At 41.0% G+C, this 26,106-nt stretch overlaps 1 protein-coding gene across 1 annotated transcript in view; it reads right to left on the bottom strand.

Annotated features, from left to right (window-relative positions):
• The window catches only part of LOC113649709 (inactive phospholipase C-like protein 2), a 43,425-nt gene that overhangs the window by 8,218 nt on the left and 9,101 nt on the right, over positions 1-26,106 (bottom strand). Inside the window, exons 3-5 of the mRNA XM_047808459.1 lie at positions 10,533-13,019; positions 9,273-9,476; positions 2,786-2,861 (exon numbers count right to left, since the gene is read on the bottom strand). Coding sequence (XP_047664415.1) covers positions 2,786-2,861; positions 9,273-9,476; positions 10,533-13,019 — 2,767 coding nt within the window. The remainder of the gene's footprint in view (positions 1-2,785; positions 2,862-9,272; positions 9,477-10,532; positions 13,020-26,106) is intronic.

Here is a 26,106-nt window from a genome sequence, read left to right as displayed (position 1 = left end):
ACCGTTCGCATTTTCTTCAGGAAATGTACATTCTAGTTATTATTATTATTAAGTATTTCAATTCCTTTCTTTTTCTGTACATGTTAAAATTAAATGTCCATTTTATGCCCTGTGACCCAACACTGAGGTCAGCTTTGTGCTAGCCATCCTGCTGAATCTGTGCTGTTGAAAGTACCTTTGTATTTTTTTAACCTGCACCAGTGCAAAGGGGACCGATTGGCCCTGGGTCACAAAACGTCTTGTACAGGACGAACAGAGAGAGTGAGGAAACGAACGAACCCGAACAGACTCAAAGGCTTATTTGTTTCCTGATAATATCGAGTGATGATTTCTCCGAGTGTCCGTAATGTCTTTGTTATTGTCAACATGCACAAGATTATCGCTGATTTGTCCTCATCGATCATTAATGTCTTTTTCGTTCAATTGCGTTCTGTGAGTTAGCGCTGACCTCTTTTCCTTTCCGGACCCATGTGTCACGGTGAACGCTAGCGCTCTGGACTGACACGGCGTCTGATCCCGTGTGACATAAACGAGCGAGAGTCGATTTGCCATCTTGCGACATTATACTCGGTAAATGGTTACAAAGGGATTTGATCTGAATGGAAGGAAGGCATTTGTTTGCATTTTCCTGCTGCTTTCTTGCCTGAAATGACAAGGTCACTGATAAAAACGTGTGTAAAGAAGAAAAGATGAAAGATTAAAAAAAAAAACCTGTCACCTTTACATACCAGAGCGAGTTTATCAGAGCAAGGGCATTCATTTGAGTAGCTTTCATTCAAATTCTGCCTAAGGAGTTCACTCTCGCAAACTAAAAGTGAATTTAACATTTTATTGGTAAAAATCTGTCAAATTCAATTGGCTTAAGGTAAGAAACGGCTGTTTTCTTCAGGTTCGAGGGAGAAAAAAAGAGCTCGGGAAGCGAACGCTAAATAGGTTCTGACAGTTTCTCAGATTCCATCAGCCGAGATCAATAGGAACCTCTGCCGACCTTCCGGACTGATCGGCTGCCAGTCACGGTAGCCTAGCAACAGCAGCGAAGATGGTGATAAAAAAAAAAAAAATAAAAAGAAGAAGGCATTTATTTCTTCCCCTTTACTTCTCCACTGACAAGGTTAAGTCAAGACATTATTAGATAAAACTACAATGTATATGTTCCTAACTGTGTATTGATTCTTCCATCTTCTAACTGGCTCAGTGTGTAGGAAAGACCTTTTTAATTTAGAAATAATCCACCAGTGGCAGAATTTCGAGTACGGATTCTTCTCTAAACTAATATAAAACATAGTCCTAAAATTTCTATTCCTTTATTTAGTTGTTTAAAGATGCAACATTTCCGACTATATCAGTAACATTGCTCTCTGTAAAAGGTACAATAGTGAAATTTGTTGATTAAAACAAACGATGGATTAAGATGTGGCTTTAGCTAACGTGTCTTCAGTCGCTGAGACTTCCTGTCCTGGTACTGTATGTATAGACATCTTACCGGCTATTGTACATCATGGGGCGGGGCTTCGTGAACTCAAATTTTCGACCCTTAGTGACTTAATCTTGACCAATTTAACCAATGACTGTGTGTGAAATAAACACATGAGGGCGTAGTGCGATAAGACAACGATCAACGTCAGGGTGGTGTTTCTGTTATCACTCTAGAGCTCCAATAACAGTGTAACAGCAACATTATATTACAGCAGCTCCTGAAGTGTCAGTGTTAAGTGTTGATGTGCACTAGATAAACAAATTAATAATAAATAATAAAAAAGCAGCTAGTCACAAATGACTCCTACCGCCTAACCAACTGTGTCCCTTAAATATTGCAACACGTTCACATTGATTCGTCTGCTTACTTTTTTTTTTTACCTGATACTGGTTTGTGGATGTCAACCCGTGTTTGGTTAAGGTTTATTTTATTAATCTGACACAAGCTACACGACATTAATCCAGATCTCGGGTGCACTCGAACGGTACAGTGTTTAAACTGTACATAATATCAGAGGGAATCTTCGACAAGCCCGTAAGCACGTTTCCACTTGTGACCGACGTGTCAAGCCGGTGTGACACGAACGGAAATTTTCTTTAGGCTATTGTTTTTATTGGTGTTAGAGAGCAGCCTGGCTGGAGCTCAAACCTGCAGTGCTGGCGTGCCATCTTCGTGCTTCGCTGTCCGTTCTGTTTGTTCCGTGATTTCAAGCTCAAACGAAAAGCAACAACAAGCAAATCCCATGAAAGAGGAAAAAAATCCAAACCAAAAAAATCAAGAGGTCACGAAACCCAACTTGAAAGAACACAAGTGCTTAATAAACTGCCTTTGTTCTGAGTCGGTTCTCTTTCATGTGAACGCGACTGAAGCTCGTCTGCCGATTGTGGTTTGCAGCTGTTTACCTCGTCGCAGGTTTTGTGGCTTTAATACTGCTGTGCTGGCTCAAGCGAGAGATGTTTACCTTTTTTGCAACCCTGCTAATTAGATGAAAATGTTTGGGGAAAGCAATGAAAATGTTTGGGGAATGGAAAAAAAAAATGTCCTTCTGAAAGCTCTCGAAGCAGGTCATCGCTCGTGTGAAGAGAAAAGTTTATGAAAGAGGGGAAGAAAAAAAAAAAGCTCTTATATAACATATCAAGTAGCGGCATAATTAGATAATCGGATTGTGTGTGTGTGTGTGTGTGTGTGTGGATTTGTCAATTTCTGCACAGTCGGAACGGCGATCGTTAAGCGTTTCCGGGAAAAAAAACAAAAAACGTTGTGTCACAGAACACAATGTTTCTCTTTCGCGCTGATTCCCACCCTCACCTGCTTTCTGGACTTGGAGTATCCTCTCGTAGACGCCGTCCGAGTTCTCCATCAGCGTCCTGCTCGTCTGCATCATCTGTAAGAAGAGAAAATCGCTTCAGCACAATGTCAGGCTGTGTGCTGCAATCAAACACAGGAGCGTAATAGCTGTTTAATAGTGCGGAGATGATAGCTGTGGTTTCCTGTTCTGGATGTAATGGGGATGGGTTGGTGCGGAGAGCCTGCAATGCCCACGATGACTGCATTATTAACATGTTTCATTTTTCTAACTGGTGCTAGTAATGAAATGAGAAAGTGGGACGGTGAAAATGTCGGACACGTTGCTTTGTTTAAAGTGTGCGATGCATTGTGAATGGCGCTCCATGTTATCAGGCAATACTGCAAAGTAATCAACCTTGAGGTGCGAATTGTGACCGCTCTTCACGTCAGGCTGCATCACACGACTGTACGTCGACTGTACGTCCTGTTATACTTCACTCCTCAGATATATTCTACACGTCTTGTGTTATATAATTTATTCGAATACATTTTTCTAGACACTTAAGCTCTTTTATTTGGAGCTCTGCATCTGCTGACGCAGATGGTGGCATTATTTTCTCACGTTGTGGCTGACAGAGCGTACTCTTTATCCTGGCATGGGAATTATTTCCAAATGAAAGATGCAATTGCAAATTTATGATTAGTGTTAAACTGTGCCCAGGGTAGCATTTTGCCCCCGGTGCTTATTTGATAAAAAAAATAAAATAAAATAAAATAAAATAAATGCAAAATGCTGCGACATGCATGCTTAAAAAAATAAATAAATAAACCCATATCGTTAAAACTATTATCTTAGCAGTTCATTTACAACTGGGAAATGAAACCACTTTGTAGTGGCATTTCATTAATTATGGGGCATTAGAAGCTACTGTCCTGGGCAATTAACGTCAGCAGAAAATAGAAAAATGGTGTGTTAAGTAAAACTGGAGCAGGCAACCTGATGTACTTCTAACTTTGGTTTAGAGAGAGAGTGAGAGAGAGAGAGAGAGAGAGAGAGAGAGAGAGAGAGAGAGAGAGAGAGAGACAGAGAGAGTGAGAGAGAGAGTGAGAGAGAGAGCAAGAGCAGGAGAGAGAGTGAGAGAGTGTGAGAGAGAGAAAGGGAGAGAGAGAGAGAGAGAGAGCGCAAGAGAGACTGAGAGAGTGCGAGAGAGAGTGAGAGAGAGCAAGAGCAGGAGAGAGAGGGAGAGTGTGAGAGAGAGAGAGAGAGAGAGAGAGAGAGAGAGAGAGAGAGAGAGAATGAGTGGTGTGAGAGAGAGAGAGAGAATGAGTGTGAGAGAGACAGAGAGAGTGAGAGAGAGTGAGAGAGAGCAAGAGAGAGAGAGTGAGAGAGTGTGAGTGAGAGAACGAGAGCAGGAGAGTGAGTGAGAGAGCGAGAGCAAGAGAGAGAGAAAGTGAGAGAGCGAGAAAGAGATAGAGCGAGAGAAAGCACGAGAGAGCGAGCAAGAGAGAGAGAAAGTGAGAGAGCGAGAAAGAGATAGAGCGAGAGAAAGCACGAGAGAGCGAGCAAGAGAGAGAGAGAGAGAGAGTGAGAGAGAGCGAGAAAGAGAGAGAGCAGCTGCTTTACAGCATGCTGTGTGCCAGTCCATCAAAAGCAGGACTCTGTGCTCAACGTGTCTCGTGGATCAATCAATGCTACTTTGTCAAGTCTTTGGCAAGGCAACAGCAGACAACAGTCTGTCTCTTCATCCACAAGTCAACCAGCAGCAATTGCTCTTATTTGGCGAAAACAAATCGACACGCTATCGGCTCCAAAGCCAACAAAAAGGAGATAGACTCATACTGTATGATCCGAACGTGATGGTTTACTGAGGTTTCGTGAACCAGGCCTCCCGACTGTACGCTTCGACTCTGAGTTGATCCGAATTCAAACGGGACCACAGTCTCCAGATTTACAGAGTGTCTGATGTGGTTCCCGCAGTCACGCTGGGAGGCCGAGGGAAGCGATGGGCGGCGTGGAAGCTGCTCTTAGTCACATTCCGCAGCTGCAACGACAGTCTAGAGGCCGACGTGTCTGCTGTGATTAGGTTCCTAATGACTGCAGAAATTACAGCCTTGGTGGCAGGCACAGCAGTATGCAGGGGGTATTTATAGCACAGGACACTTGGAGGAATAGGAGGAGGAAGAGGAGGAGAAGGAGGAGGAGGGGATGTAAGCATTTCTCTGTAGTTGGTAGACTGGCTTCAAGAGCACATCACGTGTGGATGTCAATTAGAAGCAAAGAGGCCGAGCGTTAATATATCATTGGTCTCTAGTGACACTTCTGAAGTCCATGATAGATTGAGCCTTTCATTTTAGTGCACTTCGTCAGTCCGACTAATTAAAGTAAGAAAGACGCTGTAACAGCATATCTGCCTGGGCATGTCTTACGATGTCAGACGAAAGAAATACAAAAAAAAAAAAAAAAAAAAAAAAAAGGGACTGTTTGTGTTTGCAACTATCTTCTGACCTACAATTTGGATGAAAGCACAACTCAAGCAGCTCATCCGCTGGGACGTATAAATCAAACAGAGCTTGCTTTTTATACTTAGGGGTTGCAAACAGGGATTTGTGTGTGGTGACTGACTGGAAATCTTTTTTTAAACCACTTTTGTATTCATTTCTTTTTTCTTTCTGAGATGAGGGATCATGTAACTGTACCGCCGGGAGTGGGAAGGCCTGCCCACGTCTTCGTCAGAAGAAAAAATCCTTTTGGCTTTTACGTTTGACTGAAAATCGTAATTGGGGGCTTGGGTCTCCACTGACCTTGTGTCTGGTTAACCATTCCAGATTAGCCATCATCCCAACAGCTGGAAAAAATATATCACTGTTCAGATTTTGTGACTTAATTTAACTTAAGTCTATAACTATGAAGGGAAAGCTGGTTTACACAGGGGTTAAACTGCAGCCCATTAAGATTGTTCCCTGGGTGAGGCTATGCCCGGTCGATCTTGAGAAATAGCTTCAGACACTGGGTTTTTTTTTATTGCTTCTAGACCACCGCCTTTAGGGCCTTTTTACACCCGGTCACTTCATGTGTTGTCTCTGATCCGATAGCTATCTGATTTGTTAAAACTGTTCCATTTACATCAGGCCACATAAATGCGTCTCGGCGAATCGGATATCGATCCGATCTTTCTACTCCCGCCCAATATGCAAATATATTTTACCTCATTTCCGGGGTATTTGAAATGGAACACGCTTTGGTGTCTGCGGTTGCTACAAAAAACAGCATTTACTGTTTGCTGCGTTTTCGCTGGCGGCAACAGCGTGTTTTAAGACCCGACGAGACTCCTGGGTGAAAGATCGGAGCCAGCGCTGGTGGGAAAACATATTTGTTTCTGGCGGGATGCACGACTCGCGAGTCACCTGCGAGTGACGTACTTCCGTTTGGGAGGAGTATAGCGCTGACGGATGTGGCTTGAACAACCACATGCATTTACACCTGTCCGGTTTCATCTGAAACGCGTCCCAGACCACCTCCTGAAGGGGTTCGAACCGTCGGATTTATATCCGTCTCGAAAACGTTTCGGAGGGCATTTAGACCTGGTCTTTTTACCATCGGATAGCTATCTGATCACAGAATACGCATGAAGTGACCCGGTGTAAAAAAAAACCATAACTATGAAGGGAAAGCTGGTTTACACAGGGGTTAAACTGCAGCCCATTAAGATCTTGAGAACTAGCTTCAGGGACTGGGTTTTTTGATTGCTTCTAGACCACCACCTTTAAACTCCAGCGCCCGACGTAACCCCCAACTCCAAAACTATATATATTTATGCAGATTGCATTTACTTTGTCTTCTTTTTATGATATAAAAGCGAGATTTAAAAGACTGTGAAAAGATTTTTAAAAAAGGACGATACTATTCATCAAAATTGTCAGCTTTATGTATTTAATGCTGTTTTAGTGAATGTATTTGCACCCCTGAACATCGTCAGTGTGATATATTGTGCTGTAAATCATCGGTGCTGGAGTTAACCCTGGTCTTTGTTCAGGCTGATACTATTTAAAAAGTAACTGATGATCGGTCACTGCTTACTGTACATTACTCTACAAATCATGCTAAAAAATTCTTTGACCAAGCTTAATTTATCCATGTGGAACATTTAGTTTATTCCATCACTGCTCTCTCATACACTGCAGATGTCTGAGGAAGCTCCAGATAGATGTGAAAAATAACACAATCGTGCTAAACGTAAATATGTGCAAACGTGAGAGGTGTAAAAGGGTTCATCCAGGAGCAAATTTTTGGACAGAGAACAATGCAAAATATCAGGCGCATAGCTTGGATTTTATTCTGCGTTTGTTATTATGCATTATTCAAATGGAAATCACATCCATAGATTAATCCCAACTGTGAGTCCAGGATTCATCTGTATTTCACTGTGCTCTGTTCGCCATCAAAATTCTGCGTAATACATCTGGGTTGATGCCCAAAGCTATTTATTTATTATTAATAATTTATTTAATGCATCCAGCTCAGGCTGTGTAAAAGAAAACACGGGCCAGTGTCCAGGGTTCATTTTGACACGACTGAGAATGCTTTAAAGGTCTAATTTCTATCTAAAGAGTCATAAACGTAATAAATAATTGACAAGTCATGCTGAGACTACTCTCATAGCTTTGCTTCACATCCTTCTCCTTATCTCCTTAGAATATTGGTTTGAAAATAGATGAAGCTGAAAGTGCTGCTGAATAAGAATGGATATTTATTCTTTCCATCGGCGACAGCTGCATTTGATGAAAATGTGATTTTTTTGTGTATGCTTTCTGCGTTCGGCGAACACACCACAACGACGTTTCCAACCTCCTGAACAAAGGTGATCGATACCGGAGAGGCTCGAATGGTACGGTACATATTAAATCGATCGGTTACATAACCGAAGAGCTGACTTCATTAACTCTCACAACTCTTAAAATCTCTGTTCACTGCATTTCTTTCTTTTACGTCTTTGTAGCTGAGCGCAGATGAGCTTTGCGAACTTTAGGATCGTTCACGTTCAGGGATTTCTGACAAAGAGCAGCTAATCCCTAAACTCTCACTCACACTCCACACAAAAACACACAGTTCACATTAGTGGAGTCTCACAAGCTTATAGGTGAAGAAGCTATGATTGTATGATCTCTGGAGAGAGTGGGATTTAAATAATTATTAAAATATTACAAAAGATTTGTAGTTCTCGTCTGTGTATAGAACGTTTCTGCAAAACGCATCTGTTTGATCTTTAAAAAAAAATCTAGTGATTTAGTTATGACTTGTGAAGTCATTATGGCATAAGCACCGCAGTCTCTGTCTCTTGCATCTCACAATCTTTTGTAATTAGTGAACCGATTAAATGGGCTAATAACGAGCAACTAACGTAAATTAAACTCTTGTCTTTGGCTGATATTTTAGCTAATCTGTTATGTTATGTCTTCAATATTTATTCCTTGAGCCCTCACCGCCATTAACACCTGTGAACACAAACTGACGTCCCCGGAATTTAGCTCACAGAGCTCGATAACGGTTAGCATGTTAGCATTAGCAAGACGTTCATGACATCACTGGGCCATTCGACTGCTTGAAAAGTAAAACAAATGTTAATATTCATCGAGTCCTCATTCATAAATCTTGCAGGCAAACTTTACTGAAATCCACTAGGACAAACGCTGAGAGATAAATAAAGAAAACGTAGTTGAAGGCTGGTAGTCTAAAACTGTACACTTGATGATATTTGCAACCCTCAACTGCCCATTAGCCTAAACATTCAATAAACAGTACCACAGAGCACAATTCAACCTCGTGACATCGTTTTGTTTGAGGTTATTAACGTCGTCCTGATCCACGGTCACTATCCGTTCTGTGCTTTAATAACAGCGTACTGAAAGTATCTGTTGAGCTGAGAATGAAAAACCCATAGCCTGGATTTGTAATCTTCCTGTCTTGGGTGCCTTGGGCAAGAAATTCATCCTCTACTGATTGGTAATTTCGAATCTGCCTGAAATGTCAGGGCACCTGAGATGACACAGAGAAGAATGAGGAAGTCTATCTGTGAATAGGCCATGAGGTGATTCGGTTTAAATGACCACGCGACCCATTTCTGTGTGCGCTCCCAGTCTCAGACTGCACTTGGCTTCTTTCTTTGCTGAATAAAACCCATTTTGAGGCTCTGCTGTAATGATTTGTCATCTTTAAATGGAATCTTCACACCTTAAAAAGACCAGTCGTTACTAATGTGTGTCAGGCTTTATGAATTATTAATAGTGACAGCTGTATAATGATCTGAGTGAAATTCTCTGTTTAAAACTTAATGAGGAGAAAAGCATGTATAGGTGTCTAGTATGGGGGGTTGGGGTGGGTGGGTGGGGGTTGGGGGGGGGTGGGTGGGGGTAGAATCAGTATAGGTGATAAGAAAAGTATGGTAAAATAACCTTGGCAGAAATTTCTGCATATTGTTTTCAATCTTGAGACTCAGTACAAGATTCTCACCAACTCGTACGCAGCGAGAACCTTCTTGAGGACATCTGGCAGCAGCCCCTGGGGCTCCATGCTGGGGTACTGCTCCTTCAGGTTGAAAAGCACGAGCGGGTTGTTGTCGGCACCCATGAGACGAGATGACAAAGCCAGGATGCACTGTTTCAGATTGGCCACCGCTGACAAACCGCACAGTTCTTTAAATGACGCTACAGAGTTCTGAAGAAACACACATGTCACATCATGCCACAATGTGAACAAATCTGTATGCAACACATACATTTATTTTTTTGATGCTAGGTTACAACCGCTAATGTTTAAATGTGACATGATTCTTGAGTAGACAGTAAAAACAATTTAAAAAAATAGCTTTCTACGTCGACTGTCTGTGATCTGTAAATGAACACTGGGTTGTGACAGGAAGTGGTTTAGTGTATGTTACCTGCAAGGTTTGTTAGAGCAAAGATGTGACTAAATGTGAAAGGAAAAAAATAGCATGCAGCAGCTTAACAGGACACCTAAGATTTGTTATAGTCTCGAGGCGAGTCGATAGTTTTCACAGGATGAGCAGCGTGTAAAGAGTTGTTAAAGTGAACACGACGTGAAACGGAAAACTAGGTTAAATCTTGGACTTGATCTTGACTCTCTCTTGCTAACTAATTAGAAGATCTTCATTTTTATTTGGAAGAAAAGTAACTAAAAGTAGATCCTAAAAAGCATTTGCTGCAATAGGTTACATTTTTCAGTGGTATTCAACAATGTTGGTGCAAAGCTGCAGATGACATTTGGCTCAAAGTCCCAGAATGCAATGCAGCTATATGATGTAGTCACTAAGGTATGGGTAAGTGTGAAAAGATCTGAAACCTGTGAAGCTGGTTTGTACAGTATGTGTAGACTCAGACTACAGTTGAGGAAGTGTGAGAGCTGGACAGACTTTAGTGGGGGCTAAGTCCCACTGAAGCTCTATCTGCAGGTAGTCGAGGGGCATTATGAATAAATTAACCCAAAGTAAAATAAATGTCTGAAAGACCTGACTGGGAATTTCATCATCAAACAAACCTTGGATGGCATTGAATACGACATTTTAATTATAGATATTGATAGTCATTCAGGGTTCAAAGAGAAACAGGCTCACACATAAATCCTGACTACAGTCAAACTTCTCCTACTTGCGGCTCATAATTCAACGTTTTATAGCCATCATTTATGAGCCTAGAGCCCAGGGTTGCGTACTACATCAAAAAAGAACATTTGTAAGATAGAATCATTTCCTACCTGCACGTTCTCTCTGAGGTCGGTTCCTTCTCGAAGTGGCAGTATGGCACTTTTAAAAACCTCATCCAATGCCTTGATAACCAGTATCCTCATAGTGGCGTACTCCCGACTCCTTTTACCCTTGCGGACAGACAACCCTCTTTTGTGAGGCTTTCCTCCACCACGTCGATTGGTAATGGCCACGTGCACAAACAACCAGGCATGAGGAAGTACCTCACCTGTTAACGACTGAAGGGGAATATGACGGAAGCCTGGCTGTAGACACTCGAAAGGAATGGTGTACTGACCAATGAATTCATCTCCAATGTAGTCGTCATCCAGAACAACGAACCGTACCATCGCCAACTCAGGAAGGTTAATCTGAAACTCAAAGCTCTCGTCAAAAATGGGGTTGTCTCCGTTCTGATGGACCGTTTTAGTCCTTTGTTCGGCACAATCAGCAGGGATGCCATGGATCTCGACATATACATAAGGGTCCACAACATCACCTTTGGCACCTGAGCCTTTGGGTTTGGGGAAATTTTGGCCACTGATGATCTTTATGTGAAGAAGTTGTGGAGATACTCCGGGCACTGAATCTTTAGTATTTGCACTGAAATAAGACACCTGCTCCCTCATTATAGCTGGACGAAGCACATAGCCACAGTTGCCGTTTTGCCTGAACCAGCCAATGTTCAGGTCCATCATCAGACCTGGAGTTTGGTAGTTCATTGCAACTATTTGGCAACCGCACTTCCAAAAGTCCTGAGGGTTCATATTGCTTGAGTCGATTCGCATTGGACTAGGGTAAACTCTAGCAAGAAATTTCTTATTGTAATTTACAAATTCACCAGGAAAATCGCTAGCACACCTGCTAGCAAACACCTCATTGAAAGAGCAAAGCTCCCAATTCTTCTGGCTCTGGAATGCTGTTTGAAAGTCTTTAAACTGAATAGATTTACACAAGGTCACCAGGTCAGAGAGGTCTTTAGAGAGTTGAAACTTTTTAGGTTGAGTAACAGTCTGTGGTTCTCCTCCTTCAATGTTCATTCGCTGAGACATTTCTGCCCCTTCATCCTCATCAGTCACTTCCCCCTCACAGCTTGTGCAGGTGCTCCCTAGCTTCTTTCCTTTCAAAAGAATCTTACCTTTCAGATCACTGGGGGATGGGAGGAAGGTGTCTTCGGGTTTGGGTGGATCAGTGTGAATTTTGTCCCCAAGGATTTTTTTAAGGTGTTGAAACATTACCTTCTGCTGCTTTATAGAACAGTGATTTTCCAAACATAGAATCAGAGGAAATTCAGACGCTACAAAGGCGTATTTGTTTACAATGTCAATAACACTGCGGAAGACAATCTGAGACGTCATGGTATGACCTGTGTATATTACTGGCTCATTGTCAGGCCCATCCCAAACATCAAGCTCTACGCTTCTACATCCCATTTTCAAAGCACGGATGTACCCTGTGATGTCCGAGGGCCCCCTGAACTGGTCTTCGATTAGGTAGGTATTGTGAGACGCATTAATGTAATAGTGAGACAAAGGCTGATTCATGTCTTGGCATACAGTCTTTTGTTCCGGATCAAAAATGTGGCAGTCGTTGGACATAAGGTAGTTTGTAAATCCGTCTAATGACAGCCAACCCTTGAGTTGCCCCTCTTTGGATGGTTCATACCTCCGAATAACCTCTAAGCTTGTGTCTTCACTAACCTGGGCCATACCTTGTTCGGCCTCCAAAAAGATTGTTAAGTCCTTGGTATCAAGAAATTCTTTGTTGCTAGAAAACTGAACAAGCAAGAAATATATTTCTGGTCTTGTGCAAAGATCATGATAGATCTCATCAAATTCCTCCTTTGTAACATTACACCCCATTTTGTCTTTTGTTTTATGCATCTCCTTGATTTTGAGTTCAACTTTAACATTCTTCAGTCCAGGATTCAATTTCTTAATCAGCTGTACGGCGGTACAAAGACTTAAACTTTTGCTGCCACTAACATCAGCCTCATCGAAAAGATCTCCAAGCCAAGAAGAGCGCAGGTTGTTCTGACTAGTTTCAATCATGTTTAGGGTATGTTTCCCATACGACATCAGGTACCTGAGTCCTGTCACCCAAATGTTAGCTACATCAGCCGTGTTTGCGACTAAATCCAGAGACTCATAATTCTCTCCATAAATAATTGAAAATGCACAGTCTTCTGAAATCTGATCATAAACGCCGTTGGTCCTGAAAGTGTCCGTATTTTTACCGGTCCGCACATCCTTAATGGACTTCACATCAATTTTGGCTTTATCTGACTCCTTTTTCGATGGCTCCCACCTGAGAGACTGCATGTCTGCATCGAGTAGAAAGTATCGATAGTAAACTCGGGAGTTGGACCGCACTTTCCTCAACTCGGATCCGTCCACCATGGAATTAATGCAGTCGCTAGCACTGCTGATTTTCTTTTCTGTAGGCATGCTGCTGAAGGAGACAGTCTTCTTTCTCTCTTTGCGCTGCCTTGAGCCATCCTGTAAAAGGACAGAGTTTATAATAAATATTCTACAGAGCTATTTAAAAAGAGCTTGCATTCATATTAATACACATGACAATAAACTATGCAAAGATCATGATATTTTTCCAGTAAAAAAATCTTCAAACACAAATTATTCAAAATAAATTAATAAATAAATAAATAATAACCAGCTGAACAATAGTCAATATTGTCAAAAGAGCAATCCCACCCATTTCAGCACAAACTTTGACTAATCCCACCCACTCCCGCAAAAGGTTTGATCAATCCCACCCACTCCTGCACACAGTTTGACAGATTGAAACCACTATTGCAGAATGTTTGATCAATCCCTCCCACTCCTGCAGAAAGCTTGACCGATCCCTCCCACTCCTGCAGAAAGCTTGACCGATCCCTCCCACTCCTGCAGAAAGCTTGACCGATCCCTCCCACTCCTGCAGAAAGCTTGACCGATCCCTCCTACTCCTGCAGAAAGCTTGACAAATCCCTCCCACTCCTGCAGAAAGCTTGACCGATCCCTCCCACTCCTGCAGAAAGCTTGACCGATCCCTCCCACTCCTGCAGAAAGCTTGACCGATCCCTCCCACAGACAGTCTGACAAATCCTACCCGCTCCTGAATATTTAACCAATCCCCTCTTTGCCTGTAGTTATTGCTTTTGTTGCCACTTGCCTGCAAAGGTCTGTTTTCACAAAGACAATAATGAAGCAGTTAGTGTATATGAATGAATGACCATTGTAAATGCAGACAAAGTACAGCATATAGACTCTATTGTATAAAGCACTATTCGGACGGGACTAGTTCTACGTGGGGACGTGGGGGTAAAGTAATTATTACCAGAGCTTCTCGGTGATTTTAGTCCCGTCCGAATGCGCCATCTCAGTAATCATTACGGACAATGTCAGTAAAGATTACGGTGACTTTTACCTTCTGTAAAAAGGTCCGGAAAAATTACCTCAGGTAAATCTAATCCCGTCCGAAAAGACCCGCTGTAAATATGTACGGTAAAATTCCGTCATTTCCTGTTTAAAAGTAGTTTTTGCCGCGTCTTGCAAGCATGGAGGTGCCAAGTTGTCTGTTTGCATACGTGATAACAGGAAGCAACGTCATACGCACATGACAACAAGGAGGTTACTGTGGTGTGTAAAGCGAGTTACCCATCCCACTTCTGCTAGTTTTACTGAGATGTCTTGTCCCGTGCGAATTGGCCAATTAATATTACAGACGTCCTGAGGTAAAATTGCATTACTCCATGTCCCAACGTAAAACTAGTCCCATCCGAATAGTGCTTAAGCATGGCTAGAAAGTGTAACAGGGTTATTTTGATTATTCAAAAAATAAAGTAATGTCTCTGCAACCCTAATACAACACTTGCCAAAGATTCAAATGATTACAAAAGGAATCAAGTCACAAATATTGCTTTACACTCGAGCAAATATATGAAACTTCTTTTGCTTTTCTATATAACTGGTAAATGAAATGAATCGCTCTCTTAATTTTTATTATCTAAAGGGTCACACTTATCCATAGTAAATTCAAGCATGAGGAGTTATAGTTGGGGTAAACCCAGCCAGAATATTACCGAAAAAAGTATTTGGCTGAGAGAGCAATTAATCTGTCAATCTTTATTGCTATAATGACGGAAAATATTATAAACATCATAGCCATCCTTAGCAAAATAAATTACTATCTAAATAAAAGCTGAATAAATTATAATAAATAATAATAAAAAGAATAAATGTCATATAAAAGTGTCCATATTTTACCCAGGACTTGACGAGAAATCAGTACGCATTCAATATCTCTTTTTTATTTTTTTCTGTGTGTGTGTTCACCATGAAGCTGTGTGGGGGGGAGATGGCAGTATTGCTTCAACATGTTATCCTTATTAGGATACTATAAAATGAATGAATTACCAAGTTATTAAATAAAATGTCAGGTTCTAAGATTAAAGTATCAATACCATAATAACGATCTGCACTTTCCTACTCAAAATTGCTTCGCGGATACAAGCGCCTTAATCCTCGGTGAACGAACCGAGAGAATAGAAAATCTCCCTGGAGACGAACGGAAAAGTGACTCGGGAATGGGTTAACATTTAGCTGTAAATCAGATAGTCTTGTTTAAGTTGAAAAGGTCTAACAAAGGTCTAGAGTCAAGAATGCATGACATTTCATCATATTAGACAGCAACACACACATTCAAACAAGCTGTATTAGGTGATATTAGCACAAATACTTCCTCCATACGTTTACATGTACAGCATTTGGCAGACACCCTTTTTCCAGAATGACTTACAATTTTTGTCTCATTTATGCACCTGAGCAACTGAGGGTTAGGGGCCTTTTTTCAGTGGCCCAGCAGTGGCAGATTGGTAGACCTGGGAATAAAACTCATAACCTTCCGATTGGTTGTCCAACATCTTAAACACTAGACTACTACATCTCATAGGTACCACATCTCATAGGTACCATATCTTATAGGTACCACATCTTATAGGAACCACATCTTATAGGAACCACATCTCATAGGTACCACATAGGTACCACATCTTATAGGAACCACATCTCATAGGTACCACATAGGTACCACATCTCATAGGTACCACATCTCATAGGAACCACATCTCATAGGTACCACATAGGTACCACATCTTATATTAACCACATCTCATAGGTACCACATCCAAAAGCTCCATAGGTAGTGCTATCCATCTCGTACGTACCAGATAGGTACCACATCTTATAGGTACCAGACCACATAAGTACCACATCTCATAGGTACCACATCCATAGGCTCCATAGGTAGTCCTATCCATCTCAGCATCATTTGGCATTTCATATGTAGAATGTAAAATTTAGCATCTACATGATACTACATGTACAAGCATGTTTCATAATTTGGACAGAAGTTCATAAACTATAAATATATAATAATAAATAAATCATTTCTTCTGTTTCTCTCTCTCATGCAGTCATGTTAAGAGACACTTTCCTAAGAGAAATAGCTTAGCCTTGACTTAGTGTCCCTGTCACAGTGAGTTATGACTAAAGTATGATGAGTTTCCATCCAGAGCATAAAGACTATTCATCCAGACATGGCCAAAAGCATCACACTAAAATCAGAATCTCAGTTCATTTCTTGATGCAATGCAGCATCGATTCTTCAGAATTTGTGGTCCGGCTATCATTACATAAAATGATATACGGTATATAAAATGACCGCTGATGTTTGTCTGTTCGTACGGGTGTTCTACAGCATGACTTCTCAGCGGCTCTGCAGACGAAAAAGGGCTGTGGATGAATTTTATTTATGAATAGTAAAATGTTTCATTTAATTATCCTATACAGATTCATCCTTAAACTCAGCACAACTGGTTGGTATGGTTGTGCCGAATTTGCCGTTCAGATGCTACATTACCCATCAGTCGCATTTAAGCCTTATTGAAGCTCCAGTTTCTGTGCACTTCATTGTCAAGCTGTTGTTGCTGTGTGATGTTTGTCATCTGTTCTTTTTGTGCTGAGCTTTATAATAATAAACTTTCATCACTCGCATCCTTCGTCTCCCATATGTGACACTGGTGTACTGCTAGTTTGTTAACAACCCGACAACCCAGGTTTCATGATACGTGTCATGCGTCCTAAAAACTCTTTCACGTATCACTTATCAGGTTTAATCGCTTGTTAACGTAAATTTAAGGTCATAGGTGTAAATGTGGATGAGCTGCCAAGCTGCAGTAATGTACTGAGACAGAACTAAAAATGTATCCATTTTTTGGTGCTTGAACAGAATTGTGAGCTTGACTCTAATCCAGCGGTCCCCCACCTTTTTTTCGCCACGGACCGGTCAATGTTTGATCATTTTACCGCAGCCCGCTGGGGGTGGGGGCAGGGGCTATACAATTAAACTAAAATTAATAATTTTAGTTTAATTGTATTTAAACATGCATTTTTAACTCACTACAACGCTAAATCAATGAGAACCCTGAGCTTGTTTCTTTGCAACGAGACGGTTCCATCTGGGGTAACAGGAGACAATGACACCCGAAGTGTGTTGCTTATGTCCAGTTTATTCCATTGTTTTGTTTTGGTTGCCGTCACTGCAGAAAACCCCGCTTCACACAGATAGCATGTTGGAAATGGCGATAGGGATTTAAGTGCTGTGGTGGCAATCTCAGGGTATTACGCCATGACTTTAATCCAGAACACCGGCAGAGTTTCTAACTTTCTAACGACGTCTGTTTCGTGCTCATTTTTGCTAATTTGTGGGTTAAATTTGAGCAAACACAATATTTACATTTACATTTACGGCATTTAGCAGACACCCTTATCCAGAGTGACTTACAACTGAGCAACTGAGGGTTAAGGGCCTTGCTCAGGGGCCCAGGAGTGGCAGCTTGGTGGACCTGGGGTTCAAACCCATGACCTTCCGATCAGTAGCCTAACACCTTAACCACTGAGCTACCACATCCCACGTACAATATACATGTACACCAAGCACTGTTAAACATGAGAAAGTACCGGTGAACAGAGAGAAGAGCGATACACACCTTCTCTCCACCAAAGCTACAACACCACTGCTGCTTACAGCCGCTAAGCTCCAGACGTCACCTAAACCCGGCCCAATATCATGATATTTTGCGCATGCGCGGTATTGGTGCGGCTTTAGGTGACGTCTCTCAGCTCCCGGTTAACCTCTCGTCCATGGAAAGTTGCACAAACCCGAGAGAAATACACCACAGTAAATATAATGGAAATAATTTAATGTTTCTTGGGCGGTGCGGTACCATTTGGTCCACGGACCGGTAGCCCAGGGGTTGGGGACCACTGCTCTAATCCATAAAATTCCTATTTCATCCGCATTCATGCAGCTCCAGCTGTGGCATTTGCTAAGTCCGGGTTTTTTTGCATGTTTATTCAGGTAAACATTCATCAACCCAGTGGCTAAATATCGACCTCCAGCAAAACAAGCGTGGCTTTGTTAGCAAAAGCCCCTATGGGACCAAGTCACCGTCTAAGCCTTGGGCTGTCCATGTGATAGGCTTGAGAATAATAGCCCACAACAAAGAAGTGTGTGTTACAGCCCACTTGGCTGTGTGAAAAGGAAATCTCAACTTCCTGTTGGAAATCGCTGATCGTCTGTGATTAGCGCACAGTTTTGCGGATTAGGCGCATAATCTGAAAGCAGCTGATGTCCTTTTCAGAGAACTGAATTCCTGAAAATAGCATGAATTCTTTCATTTGCATGGATGAATATATTATCTAAGTGTTTATGTATATGCAGTTAATCCGTTCCTAGCTCTTGGTCGAAGGTTCTGCCCACCTCCGGTCACTTCGTCTTAGAAAAAGGAGGATGGCAGCATAATATATCTTTATCTGCAGGTGTCTAGAGTTTGTGTCACGAATACGGCTGACTCAGGTCGCCCCGTGACCCGAGAGCTTTTTGCACAGGTGTGCATGGTCAGTCTGCACAAAAAAATGTTTTGTTGGTCAAGTCACAAAAACCAGTATGCATCTGGATATTAAAGGTGAGGTCTCCGTTGTTTGAAAGCCAATTTTGACATTTGAAATCACCAAAACAAACACGCCCCTAACCCAAATGGGTCCCACCCCTGTTTTGATAGCTCCGCCCCACACATACACCAGACAAGTATAACCCAAGTATAACCCAGACAAGTATTATGGGGGACCCTGTTGGGGCAGCTGACCGAGGGGATATTTTTATCAATAAATGAACTCAATGAGTAATACTATGGTAATACAAATGTGTTTTTGTACTGTGTGTTGTACCGTGAAAGGTTTATCTCCGTTTCACGCGAAAGACTTTCAGTTCTCTCCATCCCTGGAAAGCTGATCCTATATTAACACGTCCTACTTCTTACCTTATCGTAAGTCTTTCTTCGCTTTCTTTCTTTGTTTTTTTCCGCCGTGTCGATATTAAAACCGCTTTCTGCTAATGTCACACATGTGCACTGAACACTCTCTCCTCCCATATTGACAAGACACGCCCCTTTCTGCTCATTGCCTACACGTTAGTTTTGTTTTTGTTTTGTTTGGTGGCCCAATTACGTTTTCTGAAGCATTTGTCAAACAACGGAGACCCCACCTTTAATAATAGATCTCTGATTGTGTGCTTGGTTTGGATGAGATCTAAAGAGAGAGACATGGGAATGGGGTAAGATTGAAGGTAGGGCTGCATGGATGGAGAAGGGGGGCATAGGGCAGGAGGTGGGAATGGTAAAAGAGATGGGGCACATGGGCATCAGGTGGAGATTAGTACAGAGCTGAAGTTGCAAGTATCGATAGCAAGTATGCAAACTAAACTGAACTACATATTTTCCACCAGATTTCCACTGGAAATGCCGAATCAGCCACGAGACAAGGACAGCAGGGAGCACAAAATAAACAATGAGACAAAAGACTGAAAATCATAAGTGAAAATATTTTTCTTGCATTTCTATGCCAATAAAAATATTTTAAACTATATAAACAATAAATATAAAAACAATAACCTAGCGTAAAATCTTCCCTCAGCTGAGGCGTCGGTTTACGGCTTGCACCGACAGGCCGGCCCATCCTCTGTTTATAAAGCGCCCCTTCTTTTGTCATAATTGAATGATTCTACTTGATTCTACTTTATGGGTTTGTGTTGGCTTGATTTATGGTTGTATTTATGCTGTGAATATAATAAAAAAAACAAGCGATTCTAACTCGATGCTATGTTTCAGATATAAAAGTGCAGTAATCCGTGAGCATTATACGATTTGAAGTGGATCAAGTAGACATCTACTGTACATGAACTAGTTTTCTTATCCATAAAATTACACCCACTAAGGGGCACGAGTACGATACGTGTTTTTTTTTCTTTTTCTTTTTTCTTTTTCTTTTCAGAAAAGACACGATCTTCGTGAATGTCCAACGTCTTGTAAATAAATACATTCATAACCCTTAACCCACTTAACAGATTAAGCCAAAGATTATTCAGCTAGTCGAGAAATGACTGGATTTTTCTTCCTCGGGGTTCTTGTGCGATCAAATTATTCTGCAACGTTCTTCATATGATTTAATACCTGTTTTTGGTCTAATTCTATTATTCTCTCTGTTAAGATCTGAAGACTTGTTGGTGTTGCTTTTCTATCTTTTCACTTTAATCTCTGCATAATTTACAGTGAACAATTATTTTTTATGATTAAATAATTTTAATTTTTTATAATTAAATATTTTATTCGTAATAACATGATTCCTAAACTTTCTATGTTACACATTGTTAATATCTGAAAATTTAAAAAAAAATCAATTTCTTGATGAGTAACTTTTAAAAGGAGTCTCAGGTGTTGTATCACAGTTTTTTTTTAAATATTCCTTATTATAATATACCTGTTTGTTTTGTTCAAGTTAAATACTTAAATATATGGTAGTACTCTGTGGAAACTGAAGAAATGTTACAGTTGATGAATGAACAGTTGATGTCGTGAGCTGCCGTGTTGATTTGACGTTATTTATCGAGGAGACCTAGTCCTTGGTTTTTATGCAAATGGAATGCGGAACGCAGGAGAAAAATAGCTGGCGACTTATATAATGGTTATATAATCCCCAAAAAATCCTCTTACACATCAATGCAAATGCTTCTAGGAAAATCTACTTTTGTACTAAGATTTATGAAAGCAAGGAAAGCGCACAGCTTGGCAAAAGTCTCAAACCGCTGCATGTCACTGAGAAAGCACGACGTGACAGATATTTGAAGATAACCTTAGCTTCAGTCAATGACTTCCAGATCTCACATTCAAAGGAACTGTTGCTCTTCGTGTTATCTGTTTATTTTTTTTCTGAAGTGGCGTTTTAAACAACACCAGGGTCAGCGTAATGCCCATTTCACATCCTTTACTTCTCGAATCGATGAGATAGCAATTCGGGCAGAACTTGTGGAAAGAATTCTAGCAACTGCGGCACTGAAGGCAGAGAAGGCTCTCGGCGTGTTCGATCAAAATCAATCACTAAAACCCAAACTGTCATCGGCGGCCTGGGCTGCTGCAGTCTGTCATAAAACGCACCAAAATAGCACGCCGACATCTGGCCTAGTTTTCTTCGAAGAATTTTGATTGAAGTTAAAGAGTGTGCTAAAATCCTCTGTTTAGATGTGGAGTGTGTCAAACTGGCCACAAGACAAGCAGCTAACTAATGACAGAGGAAACATACGAAGGGTTGAAATTCGAGAGGTTACAAATACAATGAGTAACACTAAAGAAATATCTTAAATCTGGGTTTTGCTAGTGTAATAAAATAATCAATGACATCACAAAGAGTTACTCACTCTCACACACTCATTTTCTACCGCTTATCCGAACTACCTCGGGTCACGGGGAGCCTGTGCTTATTTCAGGCGTCATCGGGTATCAAGGCAGGATACACCCTGGACGGAGTGCCAACCCATCACAGGGCACACACACAATCTCGCAATCACACACACTACGGACAATTTTCCAGAGATGCCAATCAATCTACCATGCATGTCTTTGGACCGGGGGAGGAAACCGGAGTACCCGGAGGAAACCCCCGAGGCATGGGGAGAACATGCAAACTCCGCACACACAAAGCAGAAGCGAGAATCGAACCCCGACCCTTAAGGCGTGAGGCAAACGTGCAAACCACTAAGCCAACGTGCCACCCTGTTACTGTGCGATTATTTTTGTCTAACTGCATATCGCAGTGTACCACAACATGATGATGTTGTTCTATTAAAAGAAAGAAAAAAAAAGAAAAAATGCTGAATCATGTAAACAAGAAACCAGAAACTGCAAACTTCTTAATGCGGAAATAATTTGTATTTTTATTTTTATATTTGTATTTGTATCACATATACATATGGAGTATATATATATATATATATATATATATATATATATATATATATATATATATATATATATATATATAAAAAATATATATATATATATGTGTGTGTGTGTGTGTGTGTGTGTGTATAACGGCATATTTATAATATTTGAAAAAAGTGGAAAAAGTCCTAAACTGTTATTAAACCATTGAAAAACACAGAGATTGTGGCAATCTTTAAGTTAGGGTTGGGTTTATTTAAAAACGCTGTTTGCGTTCAGTTGGACGGTAATGAAATCATGTGCCTAAGCCTTTCCCAAAAACAATGCTTGCGTAAAACCCACAGAAATAGAATTTTTAGTAATAATGAAATAGCTGTGCGAGCCACAGGGTGGTTTCACAGCATTGTTTCTCAAGCCCAAAGACATGAGGGTTTTCCATAGACGCCATGAGAGGAAATCCTTAGGACGATGTCTAATGAGGAACCGACACTGTTTCCAAACACACAACCACACCTGAAGGTCTGTAGAGACTACAGAGTTTTTAACTAGAACTAAAAACTTTTTTTTGCTGTATTACTTGCTGTATTATTAGCTTTAGGCTGCTCGCAGACTGTTGTAGAGAATTTTTACGTTTTAAAAGGTTAATGATCACTGTGTAGGCTCGTAAACAGTCTTTGTATGTAAATAAAGGTGTTGGTTATTTTCTGTTAACGGCACATCCCATAATAGTTTTATTCCTTGTGTAAAACATATGCTAACATGTGCTAACATTGAATGTGCTAACATTCAGAACTGGTGTACTGAATTCAATCACATACGATATTAAGATTATTAGATTTGAAATGTGTTCATGCCCTGAAACAAGTAAACGACGGCACATTAAAAAAAATCACAAAAACAGGATACACGCTGACAATGAAGTCGTGAGTGTGAGATGTATTGTACACAACTGAGGTTGTTGCTTTAACAGAAGGTGGGTCACTAGAGCAACAGACGCTTAGTGGCTGGGGTTGAGAGGTTAAATCTTAAAGAGCTGATAAAGCATGTATGGGATCTCCTTATTAAAAGTTATCGATCAGAAGAGATGTGTTAATCAATTTGCAGAATGAACAAAACAGGCCGTTCCTCCACAAGTAAAAAATAAGACAACACTGACGTCCTATCCTTCGGCTGCCCGAAGACCTATGGCAAAAATTAAGGTGTTTCAGAAATCTAATGTCTTAATCGGTCCCTGGGAATAATTTGAAAAATGTTATGATTTGAGCCAGAACAAGACAGTCATACCATATTCACAGTGAAGCACGGTGGTGGCAGCATTATGCTATCGAGCTGTTCGAGGCGGTACTGGGGTTGAGTCAAGATAGAGGGGAATCCTGGAGAACTCTATATTAACAACATGTGAAGAAACATCACGTGGACAGCGAGACAGAAAGTTATAGCACATGCTTATGATGCAAGTAGTCCTGGATCTGAGACCTACGGAAGATGTACCTTTAATAAACACAATGCATTTGTGAATAAAAGTGGCTGGAGATTAAATCCTAACACTTTACATCTTACTATATACGGTGATACGACACGTAAGATGATTTGTTGGGTTTAGGATGAGAGGTTGTAAACGTTCGACATTTTCAGTAACAGTACACTGTGTTTTCTGGCTTCCTCTTATAAATGAAAACCAAAAGCCACGCAGAATTTCCCAAAAAAAAAAAAAAAAAATAGAAGAACCCATATTGAACGGATTTTGTTTAGTTTACCACACACAGCCTGGAGTGTCGTTGCATCAAAAGCCATCGACAGCCAAACACAGAGAGACAAAAAAAACAAAAAAAAACACTCGAAACCTGTGTTTCCCTGATGAGCGACTATTTCTAAATCCCCTAATGGGTTGAGAGGCTTTTTCTGGCTCGCTGCATCGAGTCCATTGAGGTATTCACATGGGACTCGTGTCAATCTGCCTCTAATGTCCACTGGGCATAGGTAATCACACTAAAGTGCATTGAATGTGTGTCTGGAACACAAGGCTTACAAAATAAAGCTGTTAATTAAAGCAGGGCGACATCGTCCGCTCGTGTATTAGCTGCTTCTTTTAAAAAGGAAATAAATAAATAAAACATGTACAGGAATATGTTCTGGAGATTGGGTGCATTAGACCATCTTCAACTTCTAGTAAAAAAAAAAATAAAAAATCCCTGGGTTGTATGAGTATAAACAGTAGCTACAGAGACCCCATATGGACTGTAGGGTTGAACATTAAAGCGGTCGCTGCTAAACAATTTGCTGACTCCCAAGAGGAACGTTAACCTGGTTTCTGATGAACATGTCCAGCTGCCTGAGCCTGGCTCAAAAAAAAAAACTGAGCCAATGGGTGTTCTCTGGAGGCTCATAAACCGCCTCAAGTGCACTAGTATCCCTTCAAAATTGGGTCCTGCTCTGGTCAGGAATAGCTCATTAAATAGAGCTGACAGCACCAGCCAGTACGCTCAGTGCCATTACTATGGCTGGTCCAGCACTAAGCATGGCAGCTTTTCTCTCCCACTGAGTAGCTCGAAATTTAACAGCACAGCTTGCATAAGCTTCCCTGCTCTCCAGATTCTTTGTAAATGCATCACCTTCGGAGTCCTGTGCAGATTTAATGAATTTCCATGACGTTCGTGATTAATGCAAACACACCTGGTGTTGTTCAGGGAACTATTTTGACCCGTGTTTCATTCATCAGACCTAAAAGTGTGGGGTCCGTTAGCCGCAGCTTGCCCGTTCTGTGTAACACGTCTATGTGGTCTACACTCCGCTTCATGTACAGAGATATTTTAGCGATTTCTGAACTATTATGATGGACCAATATTCGCAAAAATTTAAACTGTTAGATGTTCATTTTGAACATCGCAAATGAACTCTTTCAGAATCTCTTTCAGAACATTATCATTGTCTGGTTATCCTTAGGGTTTTTAGCAATGGTCTCTCTTGTTTTCGCCGAAGAGACAAAGAACACCATGTTTCATTAACCTAAAATTGCCGCATGGCTGAGTTTATTACGAGTGGCGAATGAGTCAGGGCTGAAAATTAAATCTCCGATAGACCTGAACATCACAGGTTTTCATTAAGCCTGGGGTCCTAGGGCAATGAGATCATAATGAAATAAAATAACACGTGGTCCAGAGATTTAATCAGGCTCTTTGCATCCTCACGCAGACTACACTCTTCATCCAAATAGAAAAGAGGCTGAACCTCATGGGTGGTACCCAGGGAAAAAAAAAATACAATTAGGTTAATTACCAATGAGCAAACAGGAAAACGTTAGTCGAAATGAGACGAGCATAACGTTCTAATGCCGCTTTGCCTTCCTGCATCAACTGAAATAAAAATTTCACCAGCGTATTTACTTGCTACAGGAAACACAAGGAGACATTGTGTTAACCACGATATGCAATTTCCCCAAATTACTCTAGTTTTCTATCTTAAATGCCTTCCGTCAAAAGGCAAAGTACGGCGAATGGAAAATGATGATTTAGATTTCACCAGAAAAAAAGAAAGAAAAGATCAGTCCAGGATAATTCCCACTACGCGTCGGTTTTAACTGACAGCCACTGCAGCGGTTTAACCACAAGGTTTCATCTGCTAAGTGGCAGCAAGAAATTAAATTACCATCATGACGCTTCACAAGACTTCCAAATAAGGCCACGTTATTACGAGGGTGCTCACAGTCGCGGGCTTAAGATCTAGATGAAAATGGTAGCTTTGGAGCTGTAGGGGGAAAAAACAGGCTGAATACGGCTGAGGCATCTGTGGCACACGTGGTGTTCGGGCTACTGGATGAAATTGTGTGGAAATGAAAAGCAAATGGTGTGAGATCTGTGAGATATACACACGTCGCTATCTGGAGGATTTAGCTTTTTGGTAATCACCAAAGAGAAAGAAAGGATGAATCGTTTACCCTTCCTGCACCTACAGAGAAGAGACAAATACAATCACAGGAAAAAAAAAAAAGTTTAATATTTTCACGCAGAATGATGATACAAAAAAAAAAAAGAATACGAGCGCCGGTACTATGTCCTGGAACGTCTTGTTGTTTATTCCACATTATACGATGACTCTATATAGCAGCGGTGGGCAGAAGAGCATCTCAAGAGGCACACGTCCACCACTGAGGGATCGGTCCGATCAGTCGAGGACAGGAATCTGAGGCGACAGCAGGAACAGGCTCAGGATGAAAAATGTTGTTCTGATGAATCTCTTCAGACTTTGGCATCGAT

This window comes from Tachysurus fulvidraco, chromosome 25, assembly GCF_022655615.1.
Source record: "Tachysurus fulvidraco isolate hzauxx_2018 chromosome 25, HZAU_PFXX_2.0, whole genome shotgun sequence".
Lineage (NCBI taxonomy): Eukaryota > Metazoa > Chordata > Actinopteri > Siluriformes > Bagridae > Tachysurus > Tachysurus fulvidraco.
The sequence above is the reverse complement of the archived record's forward strand: the minus strand, read 5'-3'. Positions and strand labels throughout refer to the sequence as shown.